Source organism: Cherax quadricarinatus, chromosome 64 (genome assembly GCF_038502225.1).
Source record: "Cherax quadricarinatus isolate ZL_2023a chromosome 64, ASM3850222v1, whole genome shotgun sequence".
Taxonomy (NCBI): Eukaryota; Metazoa; Arthropoda; class Malacostraca; order Decapoda; family Parastacidae; genus Cherax; species Cherax quadricarinatus.
The window spans coordinates 10,624,726-10,649,339 of NC_091355.1; the positions used below are offsets into that span (position 1 = coordinate 10,624,726).

At 39.2% G+C, this 24,614-nt stretch overlaps 1 protein-coding gene across 1 annotated transcript in view; it reads right to left on the minus strand.

Annotated features, from left to right (window-relative positions):
• Positions 1–4,240: 4,240 nt before the first annotated feature.
• The window catches only part of LOC128700019 (uncharacterized), a 497,557-nt gene continuing 477,183 nt past the window's right edge, over positions 4,241–24,614 (minus strand). The window contains exons 15-17 of the mRNA XM_070098762.1: positions 23,836–24,034; positions 12,487–12,726; positions 4,241–8,612 (exon numbers count right to left, since the gene is read on the minus strand). Coding sequence (XP_069954863.1) covers positions 8,183–8,612; positions 12,487–12,726; positions 23,836–24,034 — 869 coding nt within the window. The 3' untranslated portion in view covers positions 4,241–8,182. The remainder of the gene's footprint in view (positions 8,613–12,486; positions 12,727–23,835; positions 24,035–24,614) is intronic.

Here is a 24,614-nt window from a genome sequence, read left to right on the forward strand (position 1 = left end):
ACTAAATTATTAGTTTTACTGACGTAAACTCTGATAATATACAGGAATTATGTTCCTAATCCAGGGTCCCGGAACTAGTTGGGGAACTTGAGACGTTGGTCATTGAAGGACATTGTATACGACACCAGAGTTCCTCAAGGTCCACCAGTCACCAGGATGTATCAACTTCAAGTTAAAAATCTGAATTCTGTGTAGTCACGAGTTCTCCCCAGAGTGTAGGTGGAATATTAATTTCGAGATTATGTTCTTGTGAAAATCCACATTATACATATATTGTATATAATTATGAAACTGGTATATATTACCAACAAGTAGATGAGTAAGACTTATTATGTGCAAAAGTTTGGTGTTGCTTGATTATTATAGTTATTATTATTATTTTTACGGGGAGCGCTAAACCCGCAGGATTATACAGCTTATGTGGGGGGGATGGAAGGTATTCAGGCTTAATTCAGACAACTGAAGCACATCCAATTCCCTAGATCAAGAGCCCCTCACCAGCGTCAAGGAACCTCCCTTGAGGGGTGTCAGTTGTTGAAATGTTGCGCCGAGACAATACGCTACGTCAGTCAAATAGATTCAATATTTAAGCAGCAGAAGTAGTAGAGAGGTACAGTTGACGTGAGTAAGGTTATCAAAGAATATCAGCATTATCAAATAATATTTCTTGGGTAGCATTCCCCTCAAGGGAGGTTCCTTGACGCTGGTGATGGGCTCTTGATCTAGGGAATTGGATCTGTGCTTCAGTTCCCTGAATTGAGCCTGAATGCCTCCCATTCCCCCTCCCCACATACGCTGTATAGTCCTTCGGGTTTAGCTCTCCCCCATGATTATAATAATTGGGTAGCATTGACAAGGGGGAGTAGAACTTGCCTAGTATGGACCAGTAGGCCTGCTGCAGTGTTCCTCTATTCTTATGTTGTCTGTCATCCTTCTAATAGTTTTTGAGGTGGTCAGTTCTTCAGCCTAGAGAACTCTGCTCCATAGTCTGGCACAATGTGAATGGAAAGGACCCAATGGTATTATTATAATCAAAACTAAGCGCCAAAGCCACAAGGGTCATACTACACTCACTCCAATGAGAATAAGTCGCTTCATCTGACATTTTTACGGGGGTTATCCTGGGTAATCTACGCATGTTACTATGTATGATAAATGTAATTACCTAAATGTGTGTTGTATCTAAGTAAACTCAGGTGGTGGGACCCATTAGAAACAAGAATTGAGGAGCACTGCAAGAAGCCTTCTGGCTTATGCTAGCCAGGCCCCTCTCGAATCCCTTCTAATATAATATCTATTTCTACAAGTACATGTACACGGTATACAGGCCTAGCTAACATCAGTGACATGCTGTATAGAAAGCCCCTTGTTATGCAGAGCATTCGGGCAAATTAGGTCAATTTTGCCCCAGATGTGACCCACACCAGTCAACTAACACCCAGGTACCCATTTTGACTGATGGGTGAACATGGACAACCAGCGTAAGGAAACATGCCCAATGTTTCCACCCAGACACTCCGCTTGTGAAGTGAGCTTTTGCCACCAGGCCACAGGCCACCAAGCAATGAAGATGGTTAAGCAATAAAGGTGAAGATGTCCTCTGTACCAAGATACCATTGTGTCGTCTGACACAGCAACAGTAAATTGATCTCAGTCATGGGAAAATGGTTAAAATGTGTACCTCTGTCAATTGTATCCTACAAAGTGATGATGTCTAGAGAAGGATGAGAGTCAAACACCCAAATCCTGCTGAACCTTGAATAATTTGATTTTCACCTGAAGGACTGACCAGGGCAGCACGTGAGTCAGTGCACAAAAGTCTTCTATGAAGTGAGCTCATTTTAGTAGCCCCTTTTCCCAGCATCTGCCCATTTATTTCCCAGAACACCAACATGGTGCAGGCACCAACAGAACTCCACAGCCTGCTGCACAAGATCCAGGGACAAGGACAGGTCTGGTTCCTAACATTAAGAGCCTCTCACTGATATCAAAGCACTTCCCTTTAGGAGGGAGAAACTGGTAATTGAAGCACCACCTAATACTATACCCAATACTGCCCAAACTGAAGTCCACAAACTGCTAGTTCGGGTAGCAAATACATAGGTGGAGCAGAATGCAACCACCAAATCATTAAAAAATGAAGAATAACCAGCAGAGATTTAGTTGGGGGGCTAACAATGAACCTCCTATTTTATCTTTATCCAGGTATACTAACCAAAGAAATAAGTTGCCACCAATGGGAGACAGCTCCAAAGGCAGAATCAACTTCCAGTTCAGCAGAAATGAAGTGTAGATAGGTCTCCATGTATGGCATACATGTAGAGTAGCACATTGTCGTCAAGAGGTCGTGCAACACTTAGGAAATAAGAGGGTAGATCCAGTTCCTTGAATCAAGAGCCCTTCACTGGCATGAAGGCATCCCCTCCCATCCCCCTTATAATATAATATCTTTATTTCTACAAGTACAAGGTATACAGGCCTAGCTGGCATCAATGACATACGTACTACTATATAGAAAGCCCCTCGTTATGCTGAGCAATTCGGGCAAATTAGGTCAGTTTTGTCCCAGGATGTGACCCACACCAGTCGACTAACACCCAGGTACCCATTTTATACTGATAGGTGAACATGGACAGCAAGTGTCCTATGGAAACACTTCGTAATGTTTTCCAGCCGTACCAGGGATTCGATTTCTGGACCTCAGTGTGAGAGCCGAGTGTGCTTGCGATCGAGCTTCTGTATTTACAAAGTACTAGAGCCGTTTGGTTAATCAGCACAATGTGTATTTACAATTCTGATTAGTCAAGTACAAATTATCATTACAATCAAAGAAACGGCTAAACCGACAAGGGTCATACAGCTCTGCAGGGCAATAAATAATGCTGAGGCTATAAACAACTAGGTGGAGAGGGTATCAGAGGTGAGGGAAGAGAAGGGCTGGAAGGGATGCTAAGGGCTGTGTCAAAGTTCATACAATAAAGCAGTTGCTGACAAAAAATAAAGTGATTAAGTCAAAGGCAGGGCCATTTGCAAGAAGGGATGGCAAGGCAAGAGTGGTAGGGTGGCAGTCATTGGAAGTAAATCTTGCGAGCTTGCTGGTAAACCAGGCAATCTACAAGCCTCACAGAGGAATAGGGAGTTGTTCCACGAGATACCCATGGATAGGGCGAGTATGGCCAATGCGGAGCTGGGAGAGCACAGTCTCCCGAGTGTGGCAACAGTGGTAGGAAGATGGCCACAAACCAAAAAGTGATTTAATAGAGTGCAATTTGTTATGGTGCATGCCTGACCACTGTTGTTGCCAATGGCTGCAGCTAAGTACAAAGAAAGCCACTATCATGCTGGGGCATTTCAGGCAGACTTATCCAAATACACAACAGACCTACCAAAGAAAGATGTTTGCACATGCCGTATTCTTTACACAGAAGAGTAAAGTGTTTTTTTTGATATTTAGGTATTTTAGAAAGGTGCATCACTAAGATGACAACTCCACTGTTTCTAATGCAGTATTGTGTATGTGAAACTTTTAGATTGTCCATCCTAAATTATCTTTATCCACTAGTTTCATTACAGTATATGATCTTAGTCTCTTACCTTAACAAAAGTTTTAGATTTTGAAGTGGTAAGAAAAAAAGAAAGTGTAAGCAGAGGTATTGTAGGGGAGGCAAGGCTAAGCCATGGTCACTTGTAACATCAAGTGTTACCCTTTCACATCTAAAGTGATGCTATGCACACCCTAGATTTTTCTTCCATCACTGTGTTAATAAAACTAAATAGTTTTAGCCCAGCAAGCCTGGCACATTTATCTCTACACTGCTGATTGAAATTAGACAACACACTTTTTTTGTAATGTTTATTCGTTGATTACACTATAAATAGAAAAAGTATTGTACATGTGTGGTATTCACAACTACTACATTCACATCCTTAATTATTATAAGTAAAAACAGATACTGTACCAGAATTTACAAAAGTGACAACTGCAATATACATCAAATAACAAACTATTTATAAATAGATGTTCAAATATTTTGAATGGAGTAAAACAAGTAAATGGTATACAATACCTACAGGTTGGTAAAGACACACAGGCAACAGTTAGGCATCTTTATTCCGAAATGTTTCACCCACACAGTAGGCTTCTTCAGTCGAGTACAGAAAGTAGGCAGGAGCAGTAGAGATGTGAAGACGATGTAATCAGTCCATCAACCTTGAAGATGTCAGGAGCAGTAGAGATGTGAAGACAGTGTAATCAGTCCTTCACCCTTGAAGATGTCTTCAAGGGTGATGGACTGATTACTTTGTCTTCACATCTCTACTGCTCCTGCCTACTTTCTGTACTCTACTGAAGCCTACCGTGTAGGTGAAACGTTTTGGAATAAAGATGCCTAACTGTTGCCTATGTGTCTTGCTTACCAATTGTAGTACTGATTTTATATTAATGGATAAATGCTAAACCCAAAGGGGTTATACAGAGCCTGAAATAAAACCATTTAAAATTAACTTAGTATTTCAGATATTAATACAGTACACCCTTATAAAGTGGGAATATAGTGATTTTCTCTAAACAATGGAAAGTGCATCCTTTATTGCATAATGCTTGAAAGATCCTTGATAGTACTCTCAAGTGAAAACAATTTACCCACAAAATCTTATTGGTTTTTAACCAAAGTTGAACTTCCCATGTCACCTACAGTGGCTTTAGGAAGTACTGTGTGCCTTCACTATATTTATTAAAGATTTTGGATATTTTAGTCACCCCATCTAATCCTTGGATATTAATTGTGGTACCCAAGAGGAATTCTTGTGATGCTAGGTGTGCCACAGAAGAATAAACATGTATGGAGAAAGTGTTAATTTGAGGTGATGCAAGTGATACAATACAAACTGCTCACACTTTTGGTCTGGGAAAATCCACCATCTGTACAATTAGACAATGAGAAAACAATAAGAGCTTGTGTAATGAAAAGTGCAGATTGTAACCTGGTGAAAAAATGTCAGAGGTTGATACTGTAGGGTAAACCTGACAAGAGATGCATTACAGTACATTTGAGCATTCCAGTACAATCATAACTACTGTACTGACAACTGCATCCATCTCAGCCCAGTATGGTTACATTGACTTGTTGCACATGCACACACTTCCATGTCAACAAGCAACAGCTAGAATGCAAGGCAAAATAAACTGCATTTTGTACCCAACAGAATATCTAAAAAACAAACTGGCAAATTTGGAGGCATTTGGAACAGTTTTTTTTCCTCTAGAACTTCACTTTATAAAGTTATTTTCCATAACTTGCCAATTTTCAGAAACGTATCCTCCATGACCAGGTTTACTGTACATCTCAACCAGTGCTTAATATCTTGCCATCAATATCACTGAGACTACTGAAGTAAAATAATTTACAAGAAATTTCCCTGCACCAGCACAGCCTTAGAAAATTGAACACTGGGAAAAAATTTCTTAATTTATTATCACTCTTCATGATTCAAGACGAGTGAAAATGAGATTTATTACTTTGAGTATAAACAGTTTAAATTACTGCTAATAAAACATACTGATAAAGTGTTCTTGTGGGTAAAGAATTCTCCTGAATGAAAATGTTACTTTAACTCATCTAAAACCTGTTATATTACAGTGCAAGGATACCTAATGACAGTTGTGGATTGAATCTTAAAGAAAATGACCCAAGGACCCAAATGGAAGTCACTTGCATGGCTGGGATTACCCTGTATTGTTAAATGTCCAAAATTAATAATCCTCAAGTGTAATCTGCTATTAGTAAGGCTGCACAGTCTTCACATGCTTTTATAAAATAAGGCACTCATTCAGAATTAATCTAAAAATTACAACCATAAAGGGCACAGCTGCCAGGAGACAATGAAGTGCAAAGGGGTCAGGTAACTCTAGGACATCCCTTTATGCATACGAGGGGCCCTTCATCCAAGAGACTAACTGTCTTCCCTTTCCCTGGATCTAACATGATTGTCTCGTATTCCAGACACTATGGCCCCTAAGGTTTAGCACTTTTCCCCAAAATACACAAACACTAATAAATTCTAGGACTACATTTCTTCACACGTGTTGGCACCTGTGCTTACTGTTTTATATATATACTGTACATGTATAACAGTATTATAGTATTACTATTTACACTAGGTGCTTAAAAGTAAAGTGAAAACAGGTTAATGGCATTAAAGTTTACTTTTTTAAATAGAAAATGTTCTATGATAAAACAACAGATTCCCTCCTAAGACTTTGCATTTAAATCTCAAGTGTAAAAATTAACTAATGATTTATTTGAAAAATGAATACTGTAGCTCCATATATTTTGGGTTCTCTCCTGTGATAAGCATTTGAAGAAAAACATCTGGAGTAGATGTTTTGCTTTGCATTGAGACAATAATTCTTTCATTCTATTTTCTTTTAAAATACACTATACAAATTTTAACTGTGATGACTGCAGCATTTCTCATCACTTTGAAATTTATCCTTCTATATTTCACAAAAAAATAAAATCCTAGTATGTACTACCTCTTTCTCTTGTGTAGTCCACTAGCCTAAAGTCCTCACACTGAAAAGCTTTCTTTTTTATTTACTTTCTAAGCCTTCCTCTTTTCTCTAGTCTTGGTCCCACTTCTTTTAGTCTATCTTCCTCATCAATACCTCAGAGTACACTTAAAACTGCAACCATAACTTTCACACTTCCTTCATGACGACATGTGTACTATAATTACAGTAAAGTACTTATTTAAGTAAGCAATGAGGAGGGTGCACTTTTGTGATTGAGCCTGCCTAGCAACTTTCAACTATCACAAATTAGCTCTTCCTATTTATGTTTGAATGCATCTTTGTCTAGATTTGGTTATCTGGCAGAGGGTGTCAAATAGAATTATAGAATTACTGCTCATTTTAATGCAAAGCATAAACTTAAATATCAGAAATGTAACAAATACTAGACAAAAAAATGGTAGGCATAAGATTCAGATTTATTCAAATTTCATTACCATACAGTGTGAGGTTCATGACAGTCAAGAACTATCAACTACTCCTACACATAAATGGCTCAGCCCATTACCAAATCCAATCAGATAAACAACCTAAGTACAGGTACTTTATACAAATTTGGTACACTGCACATAACTGCTATATACATTAGGTTTATTGATTTGTCTTGTTAACGAGCCAAGTCGGAGATAACAAAAAACAAAAAAAAAAATTGTCATGAAGAGTAAAAGTGTCTTAAGCTAACATTATACAGAAACATTTATCTTACAGTCAAACAGTTACTGCCATATTATGTTCATTATTATTGTTAGTTCTTTCTATATTATTATTATTAATTATTGTTATTATTACTGACATGTAACATGGCTGAACTTAATGCTGTAATTAAAAACATCCACAGTATAATATTATAAAATACTGATATGATTTCCATTTTTGGGGTCAAAATACACTATTACGTACATAAATTATATACAAAACGAGGTATTACTTGTATCACTAATACCTAACATACCAGAACTGGTAATTTGAGCATTTGTTTACAAGATGTTGCATAAGTGTGGCCTCCAAGTAGCCACTCTACATGGGTTACTTTAATGAAAGACCTGCCTTACATATTAGCAACAATTTTCCAAATGCTTGTTAATATAGTGCAGCATTGATAAAATGGACAGAACAGTCTTCTATGTGTAGAAGTACTTTCCCTGAATAGCTGTATTCTACAGGACAAGCATAAGGTACAATCTATTCAGTTGCTAAGGAGAACCCACTAGCAAGCAAAATGCCCAGTTAGTTGGGGCACAAAGGCGAGGCCTTCCTCAGTGCCTCGATCAGAGCTCACGAGGTAGATGCATATGTCAGTGTGGTGTCTGAGCGAGCTACCGCTTGGACGACGTCACCTCGGCCACAACTCCATTCCTAGGAATTTGGTGTAACTATCTTGTTCGTTAAGCAAACCTTTAGGGAGTATTCCTTAAGTACAAGAGTAGCTGTACAAGTTATCCGCTGAAGCTTACTTGCAGGAACACACCTTTAATCACTCTACACACCTCTCATTACTATGGCCAGTCTAAATTGCAAACCTAGGAAACAGATGTAACTACTTCACTCACTGGCCAGATCTATGGATGTGTCCTAGATAACCGACTAACTGGTTGTGGCTTACATTAGAATCTATGAAATATCAACATCTTCTGTCGCTGCTGCCAACATTGGCGAGAGCGAAAGTAGCTTTGAAGCCCCATTGAAAAAGTGTGTGTAACAGCTGGTGGCAGAGTCAGAAGATAGCATGCACCACACACCATACATCATCGCTAACTGTACTAGGCGGTGGAAGATGTGCAAGATATGCAAAGTTTTTCTGGCCTGTGGTATATCTTTAAGATTCTCCTTCATAATATACTGCTTGCAGCCTTTTTGATAGGTCTCTATATATTCATCCCAATCAAGTTCATCAATATCAAAATGGTAAATTTCTTTGTCAGTAGGTGAGAGAGTGTCCCACAGGCACTGTGTGTGAGTGTTATGGAAGATCCAGTCTCGAAGCATGAAGTACTCCAGAGCATTCACTGCCTTTACCATCTTGTTACACAGCTTCAATGCACTGAAAGATCAAATTAACAAAATGTTACATTTTAAAAATTATATACAGTGGACCCCCGCATAACGATGGCATCGCATAGCGATTTTTCCGCATAACGATTACTTTTATCGCAAAATTTTTGCCCCGCATACCGATTAAAAACCCGCATACCGATTTTCGTCCGAGACGCGTCCAATGTGCCCTCACATGTGCCGGCCGTCCCATTGTTTACCAGCCAGCCTCCGCGGTAACATCCAAGCATACACTCGGAATATTTCGTATTATTACAGTGTTTTCGGTGGTGTTTCTGGAAAATAAGTGACCATGGGCCCCAAGAAAGCTTCTAGTGCCAACCCTGTGGTAAAAAGGGTGAGAATTAGTATGGAAATTAAGAAAGATTTTGAAGGGTTTGGGGCTAACCCTGAGAAGCCTATGCCAGTTGTGGAATCCATTGTGCCTACTTCAAAGATTAAGGAAATGTGTGCAGAGTGGTTTGAACTGCAAACCTTTATAGATGAAAATCACCCTGACACAGCTGTTGCAAGCCGTGCTTGTGACTATTTCAATGACAATGTTATGGCCCATTTTAGGAAAGTCTTGAAGAAACGGGAGGTACAGAGCTCTATGGACAGATTTGTTGTGCGACAGAGGTCCAGTGACTCTGAAGCTGGTCCTAGTGGCATTAAAAGAAGAAGGGAAGTAACCCCAGAAAAGGACTTGCTACCTCAAGTCCTAATGGAAGGGGATTCCCCTTCTAAACAGTAAGAAGATAATGCTCTCCCCTCCTCCCATCCCATCAATCATCACCAGATCTTCAATAAAAGTAAGTGTCATGTAATTGTGCATGCCTTTTTCAGTTTGTGTGTATTAAAATTAACATTTCATGTGGTAAAAAAAATTTTTTTTCATACTTTTGGGCGTCTTGCACGGATTAATTTTATTTCCATTATTTCTTAGGGGGAAAATTAATTCGCATAACGATTATTTCGCATAACGATGAGCCCTCTTGCACGGATTAAAATCGTTAACCGGGGGTCCACTGTATATATAATGCAAGGTAATATTTTGTGAAGGGATTCAGGGAAACCGGTTAGCCAGACTTGAGTCCTGGAAATGAGAAGTATAATGCCTGCTCTTTAAAGGAGGGGTTTGGGATATTGGCAATTTGGAGGGACGTCTAAGCTGTCGTATCTGAGTGCCTCTGCAAAGACAGTAATTATGTACGAGTGATAGTGAAAGTGTTGAATGATGAAATTTTTTTTTTCTTTCTTTTTGGGTCACCCTGCCTTGGTGGGAAATGGCAGTGTTAAAAAAAAAAAAAATATTGCAAATGAAAAATAACTGGTAAGAAAACAGCAAAACACAATAAAGTGATACTGTTAAGCACATTCATCCTCAACTTGAGTAACCATTTGGTAAAAAAAAAACTAGTTATTACAGCACAAACACAAAATTTAATACTGTAGCTCAATATATATTGAACAGTTCATTCAGAGAATAATTGCCTTGTCTCTCATATTCTACCATTATTAGTGTACACTATTACTCTCCTGCAAGTTAGTTTTCAGAAAAAAGAAAAGAAAAGAATGTACATTTTACTTTTAATTATTGCTTAACCCTTTGGGGGTCGCCAGGCCCTCTCGGAAACTTGTTCTCAGGGTTTATCTGGAGTTTATCTGGAGAGAGTTCCGGGGGTCAACGCCCCCGCGGCCCGGTCTGTGACCAGGCCTCCTTAGGTCAGTGTCCCAGGATGCAACCCACACCAGTCGACTAACACCCAGGTACCCATTTTACTGATGGGGAACATAGACAACAGGTGGAAAGAAACACGTCCAATGTTTCTACTCTGGCTGGGAATCGAACCCAGGCCCTCACCGTGTGAAGTGAGAGCATTAACCACCAGGCCACAAAAAAAAAAAAAAAAAAAACTTATAAGATGGAGAATCTTTTCCTGATCATAATGACACCAAAAGTATGAAATTTGATGGAAAATTTACGGAATTATGCTCTCACAAAATTAGAGGTCTCGACGATGTTTACGCATCGGCGATTTTGCCCACTTTGAGCCCTATTTTCGGCCAATTCCAGTGTGCTAGTCGACAAAAATCATAACTATTTCGCTAGAACTCCGTTTTTTTTCTATCGAATGAGTACAAGAAACCACCCATTTACTGATAAGGTGGTCAGAATTTAGCAATTTTGTCAATTTCACACAAATTTCAAAAGATGCCAATTTTCAAATAGGTTCCAGAATAAACAAGAAAGACATTCCTGGCACTAAAATAACATTTCCTCTGTTCATTAGTCACGTCCCCAGGCCCCTCTTGCATTTCTTTTTGCTTTCCACTTTGATTTTTTATTCTCACAAAAATAATAAGATTTACTGTTATGCAGACTACTGCATTAGTGTAGAAATGGTATAAATAATATCGGCACACTTGTGAAAGAATATTAGACTCACCAGTTAATGTGTACTGGACGCTTAGCATGATTTGTTTACTTTTGAACTTTAGTAAAAATCGAACATTTCTGCTACTTTGAGCTCAATTTCAAGGTACTTTTCATTGTAAAACCAGTCAAAATCATCTCAATTTCTGTAATATGTCTTCCATTCTATACAATGAGACCAGGAAAACTAGAATACAACAATAAATACCATACAAAAATACAGTGCAAAGTCGCTGTTTTAAACCAAAAACAAAGTCAAAGTTTTTTTTCTCATTACGCACTGTGTGCTGCAGGATTTTTTTTTATACTGCGTACACTAACCACATAGACCCATTCTTTCATATGTAGGCCTACCAGCTTTCTCTTGCTAGATTTGAGGGCGCTAGAATTTATGTGTACTAGTACGTCAAAAACCCTGGTGCGTAAGCCGTACTAGTACGGCCGAAACCCCGAAAGGGTTAATGAACAATAATTAACAAATTTTAATAAAATATATGGAGAAAATCTAAGAAAATGAATCAACATGTATTACTTTAAAATAAATACCATGCATTCAGCAAATACTTTAATAAAAATTTGATTAGTTGTTTTACACTGAATCAGTTAATCATAAACTACATTTGCTTAAAGGTAAGGTTTAAAAAAAAAAAAAGTTTCAGGAGCTTCCAACTTCCCACAAATAAATAATGCCACCTACTGGGAGTTTGTTACCTGAAATGCACAACCATCTAGTAAAGCAACTGTGCTCTTCACCTAACAGTATTTCTTAAAAGTCTGATATTCAATCAACTAACCACCCTTCTGAGGAAAAAAAAAAAAAAGCTTTTATTACTCATCAATTCAAATCAAGTCCTCTATTTCTACATATTGTCGAACAGTTTAGGTATGTGCCTGGTGCCTGGCTAGTCAGGACACCCTCACTCTGAATACTGTAGATCTGTTACTGATTGCCAAATTCTGGCTATGTTACCTGCTTATCCTTCACCCAGATTCCCACACATGGCAGAGTAGGATTACAGTGCAATTTAATCTGCAACAATATAATTAGGATGCAGCCAGAGTTTAAAGTAGAGGGCCTCCAAAATGCTGAGTACGTATAACTATGTTCACCCTGCAGCTTCAATAGGGTTAGATCCAACACTATCTGCACAATTCGTCTCTATTATCTTCATGTTATGGTGATTATAATCATAGGGAAGTGCTAAAACTGTACAGGTCATACAGTGCCTGGTAATGGGAAGTAATCAGGTTTGATTCAAGGAAATGTTGCTCAAATTCCTTGGACCACAACTCCTTGAGCAAGATCAAGGGTATCCCTGCTGAAGTGACGATACAGTGAGTAATTTTATTTTTCTGTAATTCAGTTTGTAGCAAGCCTTTAAGTAACAGAAGGATATAAATATATTGTACAGCATGAACAAATATTTAAACTAGTGTATTTACTTACATTGGCTTTTTGCCCAGAATCTTCAGTATGGTGTCAGCAATGTGTGCTGGGATAATGTTCACTAGATACACATGGATCTGATGCATCAACTTGGTAGTCTTTGGTGAACCATCAGGATACCACAATGGCGAATTGAAGGGAAAGGAGCGCACCGACCTCTGCAAGTGTACTGCTAGCATATCACTCGTCAGAGGCTTTTGTGACCCAGTTGAACAGCAGAAGATTGGCACAGGGTTTGGTCTGACAACAAAACAAATGTACAATATTGATTAGAAATTTAACTTTCCTAAGATGATGTGATGAGGTATGAGCTAAACAATTATCATTCTGTAACCTGATACTACCAGTCACATCATGCTCCTAGCTCAACAGTCGTAATACATGTGAATTACCAAATTAAAACCAATACAGTATATAAAAATTTCTTTCCAGTTAGCCAGACTTGGGTCCTGGAGGTGGGAAGTGCAATGCCTGCACTTCAAAAGAGGGGTTTAGGATATTGGCTATTTGGAATAACATCTAAACTCTCATGTCTAAGCACCTCTGCAAAGACAGTGCTTACGTGTGAATGATGGTGAAAGTGTTTCTTTTTTTGGGTCACTCTGCTTCAGTGGGAGATGGTCGGCATGTAGGGGTCGTCCTTGAAAAGGTTGGAGGGAGGGGGTAAAGGAGGTTTTGTGGGCAAGGGGCTTGGACTTCCAGCAAGCGTGCGTGAGTGTGTTAGATAGGAGTGAATGGAGACGAATGGTTTTCGGGACCTGACGAGCTGGAGGAGTGCAAGCAGGGTAATATTTAATGAAGAGATTTAGGAAAACCAGTTATTTTTATATAGCCGGACTTGAGTACTGGAAATGGGAAGTACAATGCCTGCACTTTAAAGGAGGGATTTGGGATATTGGCAGTTTGGAGGGATATGTTATATATCTTTATATATGCTTCTAAACTGCTGTATCTGGGTGCCTCTGCAAAAACAGTGATTATGTGTGAGTGAGGTGAATGTGTTGAATGATGATGAAAGTATTTTCTTTTTGGGGATTTTCTTTCTTTTTGGATCACCCTGCCTCGGTGGGAGACGGCCGACTTGTTAAAAAAATTACACACACACACACACACCTGCAACCACAAATAGGTGAGTACACACAGAGTACAGTGGAACCTCAAAAATCGAACTTAATCCGTTCCAGGAGCTAGTTCTAGATTCGAAAAGTCTGAAATTCGAAGCAATATTTCCCATAAGAAATAATGGAAATACAATTAATCCGTTCCAGAAACCCAAAAATATTCACACGGAAAATACATTTTATAGAGATTAATTACAGTTTTACATACAACAAATACTATATTTTTTAATTATGTATAGTAATATGTACATATAAAATAACATTTTTACTTACCTTTATTGAAGATTGGTGATGGCATCTGGAAGATAGGGAGAGAGAGAGAGAGAGAGAGAGAGAGAGAGAGAGAGAGAGAGAGAGAGAGAGAGTTGGGGTTAGTGTTTGGAAGGAGAATCCCCCTCCATGAGGACTTCAGGTAAAGCCCTCTCTGGGGTTACTTCCCTTCTCTGTCTTTTAATGCCACTAGGACCAGCTTGAGAGTCACTGGACCCCTGTCTCACAAAATAACTGTCCACAGTCCTCCGTTTCTGGCGCCTCTAACATTTCCCTAAAATGGGACATGGTTCTGTCACTGAACTTGTTGCAAAGATGGCTCGTTTCACCTTGCTCAGGGTGGTACTTCTGCACAAACATTTGGACATCATTCCACTTGGCACAAATCTCCTTAATCTTTGAAGAAGGCACCTCATCCACTCCCAACATTAACACCTTTCGCAACATCAGCTTCCTTGATTTGTTCTTCCTTTGACAGGATAGAACCGATGGTCGACTTGTTTTTCCCATACATCCTGGCAAGCCCAACAAGTCTCACACCACTCTCATACTTCTGTATTATTTCCTTCTTCACATCTATGGTGTTTCTCACTTTCTTTACCACAGGGGTACCACTAGCAAGTTTCTTTGGGCCCATGGCAGCTTATTTCACAGTCCCACAAGCACTAAACACCACGAAATAATCGTAAAATGCGTGAATGAGAGAAGTTAGTGTTCACTCAAGCATAAACAAAGACTGCTCACGGCGCCTGCACGGGGACGCGGACAGAGCGGGCGGCAGACAGGTCCCGTACCCAGCGGTCCGAAAATAGGGGCGCATTCGATAATAGGGACACAGTTTGTCCGAAAAAATGGTCCTATTTTCGAAACGTTCGATATGTGATACGTTCGATTTTTGAGGTTCCACTGTATATAAGTAGTAGGTTGGTAGACAGCAACCGCCCAGGGAGGTACTACCGTCCTGCCAAGTGAGTGTAAAACGAAAGCCTGTAATTGTTTTACACGATGGTATGATTGCTTGTGTCCTTTTTTCTGTCTCATGAACATGCAAGATTTCAGGTATGTCTTGCTACTTCTACTTACACTTAGGTCACACTACACATATATGTACAAGCAGATATATATACGCACCCCTCTGGGTTTTCTTCTATTTTCTTTCTAGTTCTTATTCTCGTTTATTTCCTCTTATCTCCATGGGGAAGTGGAACAGAATTCTTCCTCCGTAAGCCATGCGTGTTGTAAGAGGCGACTAAAATGCCGGGAGCAAGGGGCTAGTAACCTCTTCTCCTGTATACATACACTATTACTAAATGTAAAAGGAGAAACTTTCGTTTTTCCTTTTGGGCCACCCCTCCTCGGTGGGATACGGCCGTTGTGTTGAAAGAAAGATACAGTATATATATATTAAAGGTAGTAGGTTGGTAGACTGCAACCACCCAGGGAGGTACTATCGTCCTGCCAAGCGAGTGTAAAACGGAAACCTGTAATAGTTTTACATGATTGTAGGATTGCTGGTGTCTTTTTTCTGTCTCAAACATACAAGATTTCAGGTATGTCTTGCTACTTCTACTCACACTTAGGTCACACTACACATACATGTACAAGCATATACAGTGGAACCCCGGTATACGATATTAATCCGTTCTTGAGAGCTCATCGTATGCCAAAATTATCGGAAGGCGAATTAATTTTCCCCATAAGAAATAATGGAAATCAAGTTAATCTGTGCAAGACACCGAAAAGTACTATGAGAAAAAGAGTTTTACCACATGAAATATTAAGTTTAATGCACACAAACTGAAGAAGACATGCACAGTTAGTAGTACTCTACTAACAAGAGAATACATGACACTTACCTTTAATGAAGATCTGGTGATGATTGATGGGATGGGAGGAGGGGAGAGTGTCGAAGTTGTTAATGTTTAGAAGGGGTATTCCCTTCCATTAGGACTTGAGGTAGCAAGTCCTTTTCCGGGGTTACTTCCCTTCTTTTAATTAATGCCACAAGGACCAGCTTGAGAGTCACTGGACCTCTGTTGCACAACAAATCTGTCCATAGAGGTCTGTACCTCCCGTTCCTTTAAGATTTGTCTGAAATGGGCCAAACACTGTCATTGTAATAGTCACCAGCACGGCTTGTAATAGCTGTGTTAGGGTGATTTTCATCCATAAACGTTTGCAGTTCAACCCACTTTGCACACATTTCCTTAATTTTTGAAGTAGGCACAATGGATTCCACAACTGGCATAGGCTTCTCAGGGTTAGCCCCAAACCCTTCAAAATCTTTCTTAATTTCCATACTAATTTTCACCCTTTTTACCACAGGGTTGGCACTAGAAGCTTTCTTGGGGCCCATGGTGACTTATTTTGCAGAAACAAGCACCAAAAACACTGTGATAATATGGAATGTACCGAATGTATGCTTAGATGCGAGTACACTGGCTGGCTTGTAAACACTGGCACTCACGTGGACGCATCCCGGACAAATCGCGTGTGGCGGGTTTTTTAATGAGTGGCGAGGAAAATTTTTTTGCGTTAAAATGTATTGAATACCAGATTTAACATATACCGATGCCATCGAATGCCGGGGGTCCACTGTATATACACACCCCTCTGGGTTTTCTTTCTAGTTCTTGTCCTTGTTTATTTCCTCTAACCTCCATGGGGAAGTGGAACAGAATTCTTCCTCCGAAAGCCATGCGTGTTGTAAGAGGCGACTAAAATGCCAGGAGCAAGGGGCTAGTAACCCCTTCTCCTGTATGTATTACTAAATGTAAAAGGAGAAATTTTCGTTTTTCCTTTTGGGCTACCCCGCCTCGGTGGGATACGGCCGGTGTGTTGAAAGAAAGAAGATATATATACACCTACCATCCGACTTACGACCTGCTCGACTTACAACCGTGTTTTTTATGCCAAATTTCTGGGAAATAAACAAGTGTGTGTTGTACACAGTGTTTATCCTAAACCTTACAGTATAAAATACAGTACTAACAGTATAAAAAGTAAAGTAAAACATGAAATACCAAAATAAAACAATAAAATAAAGTCATTACAAAAATGTTATGTTGATATTCAGTAGTAAAGTTTGACTTGCGTCCATTTCGACTTATGACCGGTTTCTCGGAACCGAACTCAGTCGTAAGTCGGATGGTAGGTGTATATATATATAGTATACATGCAGGTAGTAGGTTGGTAGACAGCAACCGCCCAGAGAGGTACTACCGTCCTGCCAAGCGAGTGTAAAACGAAAGCCTGTAATTGTTTTACATGATGGTAGGATTGCTGGTGTCCAATTTTCTATCTCATAAACATGCAAGGTTTCAGGTACGTCTTGCTACTTCTACTTACACTTGTCACATTACACATACATGTACAAGCATGTACATACACACCCCTCTGGGTTTTCTTTCTAGTTCTTGTCCTTGTTTATTTCCTCTTACCTCCATGGGGAAGTGGAACAGAATTCTTCCTCCATAAGCCATGCGTGTTGTAAGAGGCGACTAAAATGCCAGGAGCAAGGGGCTAGTAACCCTTTCTCTTGTATATATTACTAAATGTAAAAGGAGAAGCTTTTGTTTTTCCTTTTGGACTACCCCGCCTCGGTGGGATATGGCCGGTGTGTTGAAAGACAGTATACATTTTTCAACAAGTCTTCTTTGAGGATGAGGGTCCCCAGTAAAGTTCTAGAGGTGGTACCTATAAAAATATAATAATACGTAATAATAATAATAATAATAATAATAATAATAATAATTGTGCAAATGATAAGAAAGAGATGATTGTGGATGTTATGAATGAGAAGAAACTGGATGTCCTGGCTTTAAGTGAAACAAAGCTGAAGGGGGTGGGAGAGTTTCAATGGAGAGGAATAAATGGGATTAGGTCAGGGAATTCAAATAGAGTTAGAGCTAAAGAAGGAGTAGCAATAATGTTGAAGGATAAGCTATGGCAGGAAAAGAGGGACTACAAATGTATAAATTCAAGGATTATGTGGAGTAAAATAAAGATTGGATGTGAAAAGTGGGTTATAGTAAGCGTGTATGCACCTGGAGAAGAGAGAAGTGTAGAGGAGAGAGAGAGATTCTGGGAAATGTTGAGTGAATGCGTGGGGAGTTTTGAATCAAGTGTGAGAGTAATGGTGGTTGGGGATTTCAATGCTAAAGTGGGTAAAAATGTTATGGAGGGAGTAGTAGGTAAATTTGGGGTGCCTGGGGTAAATGTAAATGGGGAGCCTTTAATTGAGCTATGTGTAGAAAGAAGTTTGGTAATAAGTAATACATATTTTATGAAAAAGAGGATAAATAAATATACAAGGTATGATGTAGCATGTAATGAAAGTAGTTTGTTTGATTATGTATTGGTGGATAAAAGGTTGATGGGTAGGCTCCAGGATGTACATGTTTATAGAGGGGCAACTGATATATCAGATCATTATTTAGTTGTAGCTACAGTTAGAGTAAGAGGTAGATGGGAAAAGAGGAAGGTGGCAACAACAAGTAAGAGGGAGGTGAAAGTGTATAAACTAAGGCAGGAGGAAGTTCGGGCGAGATATAAGCGACTATTGGCAGAAAGCTGGGCTAATGCAAAGATGAGTAGTGAGGGGGTTGAAGAGGATTGGAATAGTTTTAAAAATGCAGTATTAGAATGTGGGGCAGAAGTTTGTGGTCATAGGAGGGTGGGGGCAGGAGGAAAGAGGAGTGATTGGTGGAATGAAGAAGTAAAGGGTGTGATAAAAGAGAAAAAGGTAGCTTACGAGAAGTTTTTACAAAGTAGAAGTGTTATAAGAAGAGCAGAGTATATGGAGAGTAAAAGAAAGGTGAAGAGAGTATTGAGAGAGTGCAAAAGGAGAGCAGATGAAAGAGTGGGAGAGGCACTGTCACGAAATTTTAATAAAAATAAGAAAAAATTTTGGAGTGAGTTAAACAAGTTAAGAAAGCCTAGGGAAAGTATGGATTTGTCAGTTAAAAACAGAGTAGGGGAGTTAGTAGATGGGGATATGGAGGTATTAGGTAGATGGCGAGAATATTTTGAGGAACTTTTAAATGTTGAGGAAGAAAGGGAGGCAGTAATTTCATGCACTGGCCAGGGAGGTATACCATCTTTTAGGAGTGAAGAGGAGCAGAATTTAAGTGTGGTGGAGGTACGTGAGGCATTACGTAGAATGAAAGGGGGTAAAGCAGCTGGAACTGATGGGATCATGACAGAAATGTTAAAAGCAGGGGGAGATATAGTATTGGAGTGGTTGGTACTTTTGTTTAATAAATGTATGAAAGAGGGGAAGGTACCTAGGGATTGGCGGAGAGCATGTATAGTCCCTTTATATAAAGAGAAAGGGGACAAAAGAGATTGTAAAAATTATAGAGGAATAAGTTTACTGAGTATACCAGGAAAAGTATACGGTAGGGTTATAATTGAAAAAATTAGAGGTAAGACAGAATGTAGAATTGCGGATGAGCAAGGAGGCTTCAGAGTGGGTAGGGGATGTGTAGATCAAGTGTTTACATTGAAGCATATATGTGAACAGTATTTAGATAAAGGTAGGGAAGTTTTTATTGCATTTATGGATTTAGAAAAGGCATATGATAGAGTGGATAGAGGAGCAATGTGGCAGATGTTGCAAGTATATGGAATAGGTGGTAAGTTACTAAATGCTGTAAAGAGCTTTTATGAGGATAGTGAGGCTCAGGTTAGGGTATGTAGAAGTGAGGGAGAATACTTCCCGGTAAAAGTAGGTCTTAGACAGGGATGTGTAATGTCACCATGGTTGTTTAATATATTTATAGATGGGGTTGTAAAAGAAGTAAATGCTAGGGTGTTCGGAAGAGGGGTGGGATTAAATTACGGGGAATCAAATTCAGAATGGGAATTGACACAGTTACTTTTTGCTGATGATACTGTGCTTATGGGAGATTCTAAAGAAAAACTGCAAAGGTTAGTGGATGAGTTTGAGAATGTGTGTAAAGGTAGAAAGTTGAAAGTGAACATAGAAAAGAGTAAGGTGATGAGGGTATCAAATGATTTAGATAAAGAAAAATTGGATATCAAATTGGGGAGGAGGAGTATGGAAGAAGTAAATGTTTTCAGATACTTGGGAGTTGAAGTGTCAGCAGATGGATTTATGAAGGATGAGGTTAATCACAGAATTGATGAGGGAAAAAAGGTGAGTGGTACGTTGAGGTATATATGGAGTCAAAAAACATTATCTATGGAGGCAAAGAAGGGAATGTATGAAAGTATAGTAGTACCAACACTCTTATATGGATGTGAAGCTTGGGTGGTAAATGCAGCAGCGAGGAGACGGTTGGAGGCAGTGGAGATGTCCTGTCTAAGGGCAATGTGTGGTGTAAATATTATGCAGAAAATTCGGAGTGTGGAAATTAGGAGAAGGTGTGGAGTTAATAAAAGCATTAGTCAGAGGGCAGAAGAGGGGTTGTTGAGGTGGTTTGGTCATTTAGAGAGAATGGATCAAAGTAGAATGACATGGAAAGCATATAAATCTATAGGGGAAGGAAAGAGGGGTAGGGGTCGTCCTCGAAAGGGTTGGAAAGAGGGGGTAAAGGAGGTTTTGTGGGCGAGGGGCTTGGACTTCCAGCAAGCGTGCATAAGCGTGTTAGATAGGAGTGAATGGAGACGAATGATACTTGGGACCTGACGATCTGTTGGAGTGTGAGCAGGGTAATATTTAGTGAAGGGATTCAGGGAAACCGGTTATTTTCATATAGTCGGACTTGAGTCCTGGAAATGGGAAGTACAATGCCTGCACTTTAAAGGAGGGGTTTGGGATATTGGCAGTTTGGAGGGATATGTTGTGTATCTTTATACGTATATGCTTCTAAGCTGTTGTATTCTGAGCACCTCTGCAAAAGCAGTGATAATGTGCGAGTGTGGTGAAAGTGTTGAATGATGATGAAAGTATTTTCTTTTTGGGGATTTTCTTTCTTTTTTTGGGTCACCCTGCCTCGGTGGGAGACGACCGACTTGTTGGGGGGAAAAAAAAAATAATAACAACAACAACACATACACCTACCATCCGACTTATGACCTGCTCGACATACGACGACTCGACTTACAACCGTGTTTTTTATGCCAAATTTCTGGGAAATAAACAAGTGTTTGTGTTGTACACAGTGTTTATCCTAAACCTTACTGTATAAAATACAGTACTAACAGCATAAAAAGTAAAGTAAAACATGAAATACCAAAATAAAACAATAAAATAAAGTCATTACAAAAATGTTATGTTGATATTCAGTAGTAAAGTTTGACTTGCGTCCATTTCGACTTACGACAGGTTTCTCGGAACCGAACTCGGTCGTAAGTCGGATGGTAGGTGTATATATATATTTTCTTTAACGAGTCGGCCGTCTCCCACCGAGGCAGGGCGACCCAAAACGAAAGAAAACCCCAAAAAACAAAATACTTTCATCATCATTCAACACCTTAACCTCACTCACACAATCACTGTTTTTGCAGAGGTGCTCAGACTACAACAGTTTAGAAGTATATATGTATAAAGATACACAACATATCCCTCCAAACTGCCAATATCCCAAACCTCTCCTTTAAAATGCAGGCATTGTACTTCCCATTTCCAGTACTCAAGTCCGGCTATGTAAAAATAACCGGTTTCCCTGAATCCCTTCAACTAAGTATTACCCTGCTCACACTCCAACAGATCGTCAGGTCCCAAATAACATTCATCTCTATTCACTCCTATCGAACACGGTCACGCACGCCTGCCGCAAGTCCAAGACCGTCGCCCACAAAACCTCCCTTACCGCTTCCTTCCAACCTTTTCGAGGACCCCTACCCAGCCTTCCTTCCCCTCCAGATTTATATGCTCTCCATGTCATTCTACTTTGATCCATTCTCTCTAAATGACCAAAGCACCTCAACAACCCCTCTTCAGCCCTGACTAATACTTTTTATTAACTCCACACCTTCTCCTAATTTCCACACTCTGAATTTTTGGAATAATATTTACACCACACATTGCCCTTAGACAGGACATCTCCACTGCCTCCAACTGCCTCCTCACTGGTGCATTTACAACCCAAGCTTCATACCCATATAAGAGTGTTGGTACTACTATACTTTCATACACTCCCTTCTTTGCCTCCATAGATAATGTTTTTTTGTCTCCACATATACCTCAACGCACCACTCGCCTTTTTTCCTCGTCAATTCCATGATTAACCTCATCCTTCATAAATCCATCTGCCGACGCGTCAACTCCCAAATATCTGAAAACATTCACTTCCATACTCCTCCTACCCAATTTGATATCCAATTTTTCTTTAGCTAAATCATTTGATGGCCTCATCACCTTACTCTTTTCTATGTTCACTTTCAACTTTCTACCTTCACACACATATACATAAATCTGTATTGGAGGGAAATCAGGAAGGGGGCAAAGGAGGTTTCATGTGCAAGGGGCTTGGACATCTAGAAGGCATGTGTGACCATGTTAAGATAGGGAGGCAAATGGTATTTGGGACAAACTGTCGAGTGTGAGCAAGGTAACATTTGTGAAGGGATTCAAGGGAAACAGTTAGCTGGGCTCGAGTCCTGGAAGTGGAAGTACAGTGCCTGCACTCTGAAGGCGGGGTTGGGGATATTTTGCAGCTTGGAAGGGCATCTGAACTGTAGCACCAGCATGCCTATGACAAAACAGTGTGAATAATGGTGAAAGGACGTCATTTTCAGGTCACCCTACCTTGGTGGGAGATGGCCGGTGTGTTAAAAAAAAAATATACAGAATAAGCAATAATATAAAAGCTACTTCCATGAAGTGATATGACAAGCAAAGATTCTTATGTTTACTATGAAAAATATGAGCAAGTATGCTTATAATTTTTTTACATACTATTAATTATGCATGTTCCTAGGCAGTAGGTTGGTAGACAGCAACCACCCCGGGAGGTACTACCGTCCTGCCAAGCGAGTGTGAAACGGAAGCTCCTAATTGTTTTACATGATGGTAGGACTGCTGGTGTCTTTCTGTCTCATAAGCATGCAAGATTTCAGGTAAGTCTTGCTACTTCTACTTACATTTAGGTCACACTACACATACATGTACAAGAATATATATACACACCCTTCTGGGTTTTCGTCTATTTTTCTTACTAGTTGTTCTTGTTCTTTTTTATTTCCACTTATCTTCATGGGGAAGTTGAATAGAATTCTTTCTCCCTAAGCCATTCGTGTCGTAAGAGGCAACTAAAATGCCAGAAGCAGAGGGGCTTGTAACCCCTTCTCCTGTATATACATGTATTACTAAATGTAAAAGGAGAAACTTTCGTTTTTCCCTTTGGGCCACCCTGCCTCGGTGGGATACGGCCAGTGCATTGAAGCAAAGAAGAATTATGCATGTTCATATTTATAGGTTATCTTGAATTTTAAATTACCATACACCTCTACAGAATAGTAGTTCCATTTTTGAAAAACATCTCTAATAAACATTCTTTAGCCTAAGGTAACAGAAGTGCCCTATGGACTAAAAACTACTGTAGTACTATATCTGATTTTGAGTTACTTTGGTTTCAAATTTTGTCATTCCAGAACTTCTTAAGTATGTTTTGCCTAGCTTTTGTTGGTGTAAGACCTACCTGCCCAATGAAAATTAAGTAAACACATTTGAATCATGGAAATCAATCTTACGTAAGAAAATCCACCATACACCAGTTTTCAATATACCATGAAAAGTAAAGTTTAATACCAAAACTGCTAAACCTGTATATAATAAAAAATAATCAATCTATATCATTATATGTAGTGAAATTTTTTCTAACGAGAAGGGATTATACTTTGACAAATGTAACTGTATAATGCTTTCAATTACTGTAGTAAAAGATTCAAAGTAAATGTAAAGATACAATACCTACCTAGCATGTTTTCCTTCTGTAAATAGATGGAGAAATATTAATAGAAAAGTGCTTGAACCAGTTTATATACTGACTTGTATTTTCCAGCAGCTGTGTTCCATGCCGATACAATCATCAGGTTGATGGGTACATCAACTGGTATAAAGTCTAAGGTTATTCCTGGTTTGATATAAAGGGAGCGTAGAACTCCCTTGCCCATCCCTACTAACAAACCAGTAAAGGCAAAGAGGTTGTCCACCCATCCTGGGACAGGTTCACGCCAAGAACCACACACTGTATGAACAAGTAAAAGTTAGTCAGATTATGCATTTACATATAATTAATATACTGCAAACTTATCAAATAATTATCATTAATAACAATTTGAGATTTTATTCTGGGCATATGGTCTTTCAAGAAAAACACAAGTCGTCACACACCAAGCCATAAATGCAACATTGACAAAGAAACACTAGTGTTCCTCTCCTAAGTTTTTGGTGAAGTGACAGTACAAAGTATTACAGTGAAATATGAAAGTATAATTATAAAGAAAATGACCAAACACCCTGCTTCAGTGGGAGACAGCAGGCATGTTAAAAAAAAAAAAAGTTACCAAGCTCATATCACAAAATATCCAGGAAACTAATGAACATTAAAATACTTGAAGCATTGGTAAAATTATTGGATTATAAAAATAATATACATCAAAAAAATTTAATTAGAAAATTAGTCTACAAGCTCAAAAGCTAGAAATATAAACTGGATGATGCTTTAGTTTACCGCAGACCATTATTAGTTCTTGACATAACGAAACATCAACCAATTTAATTTCCAATATGATATAAGAAGCCACAATTTAAAGGCTCCCCGGCTT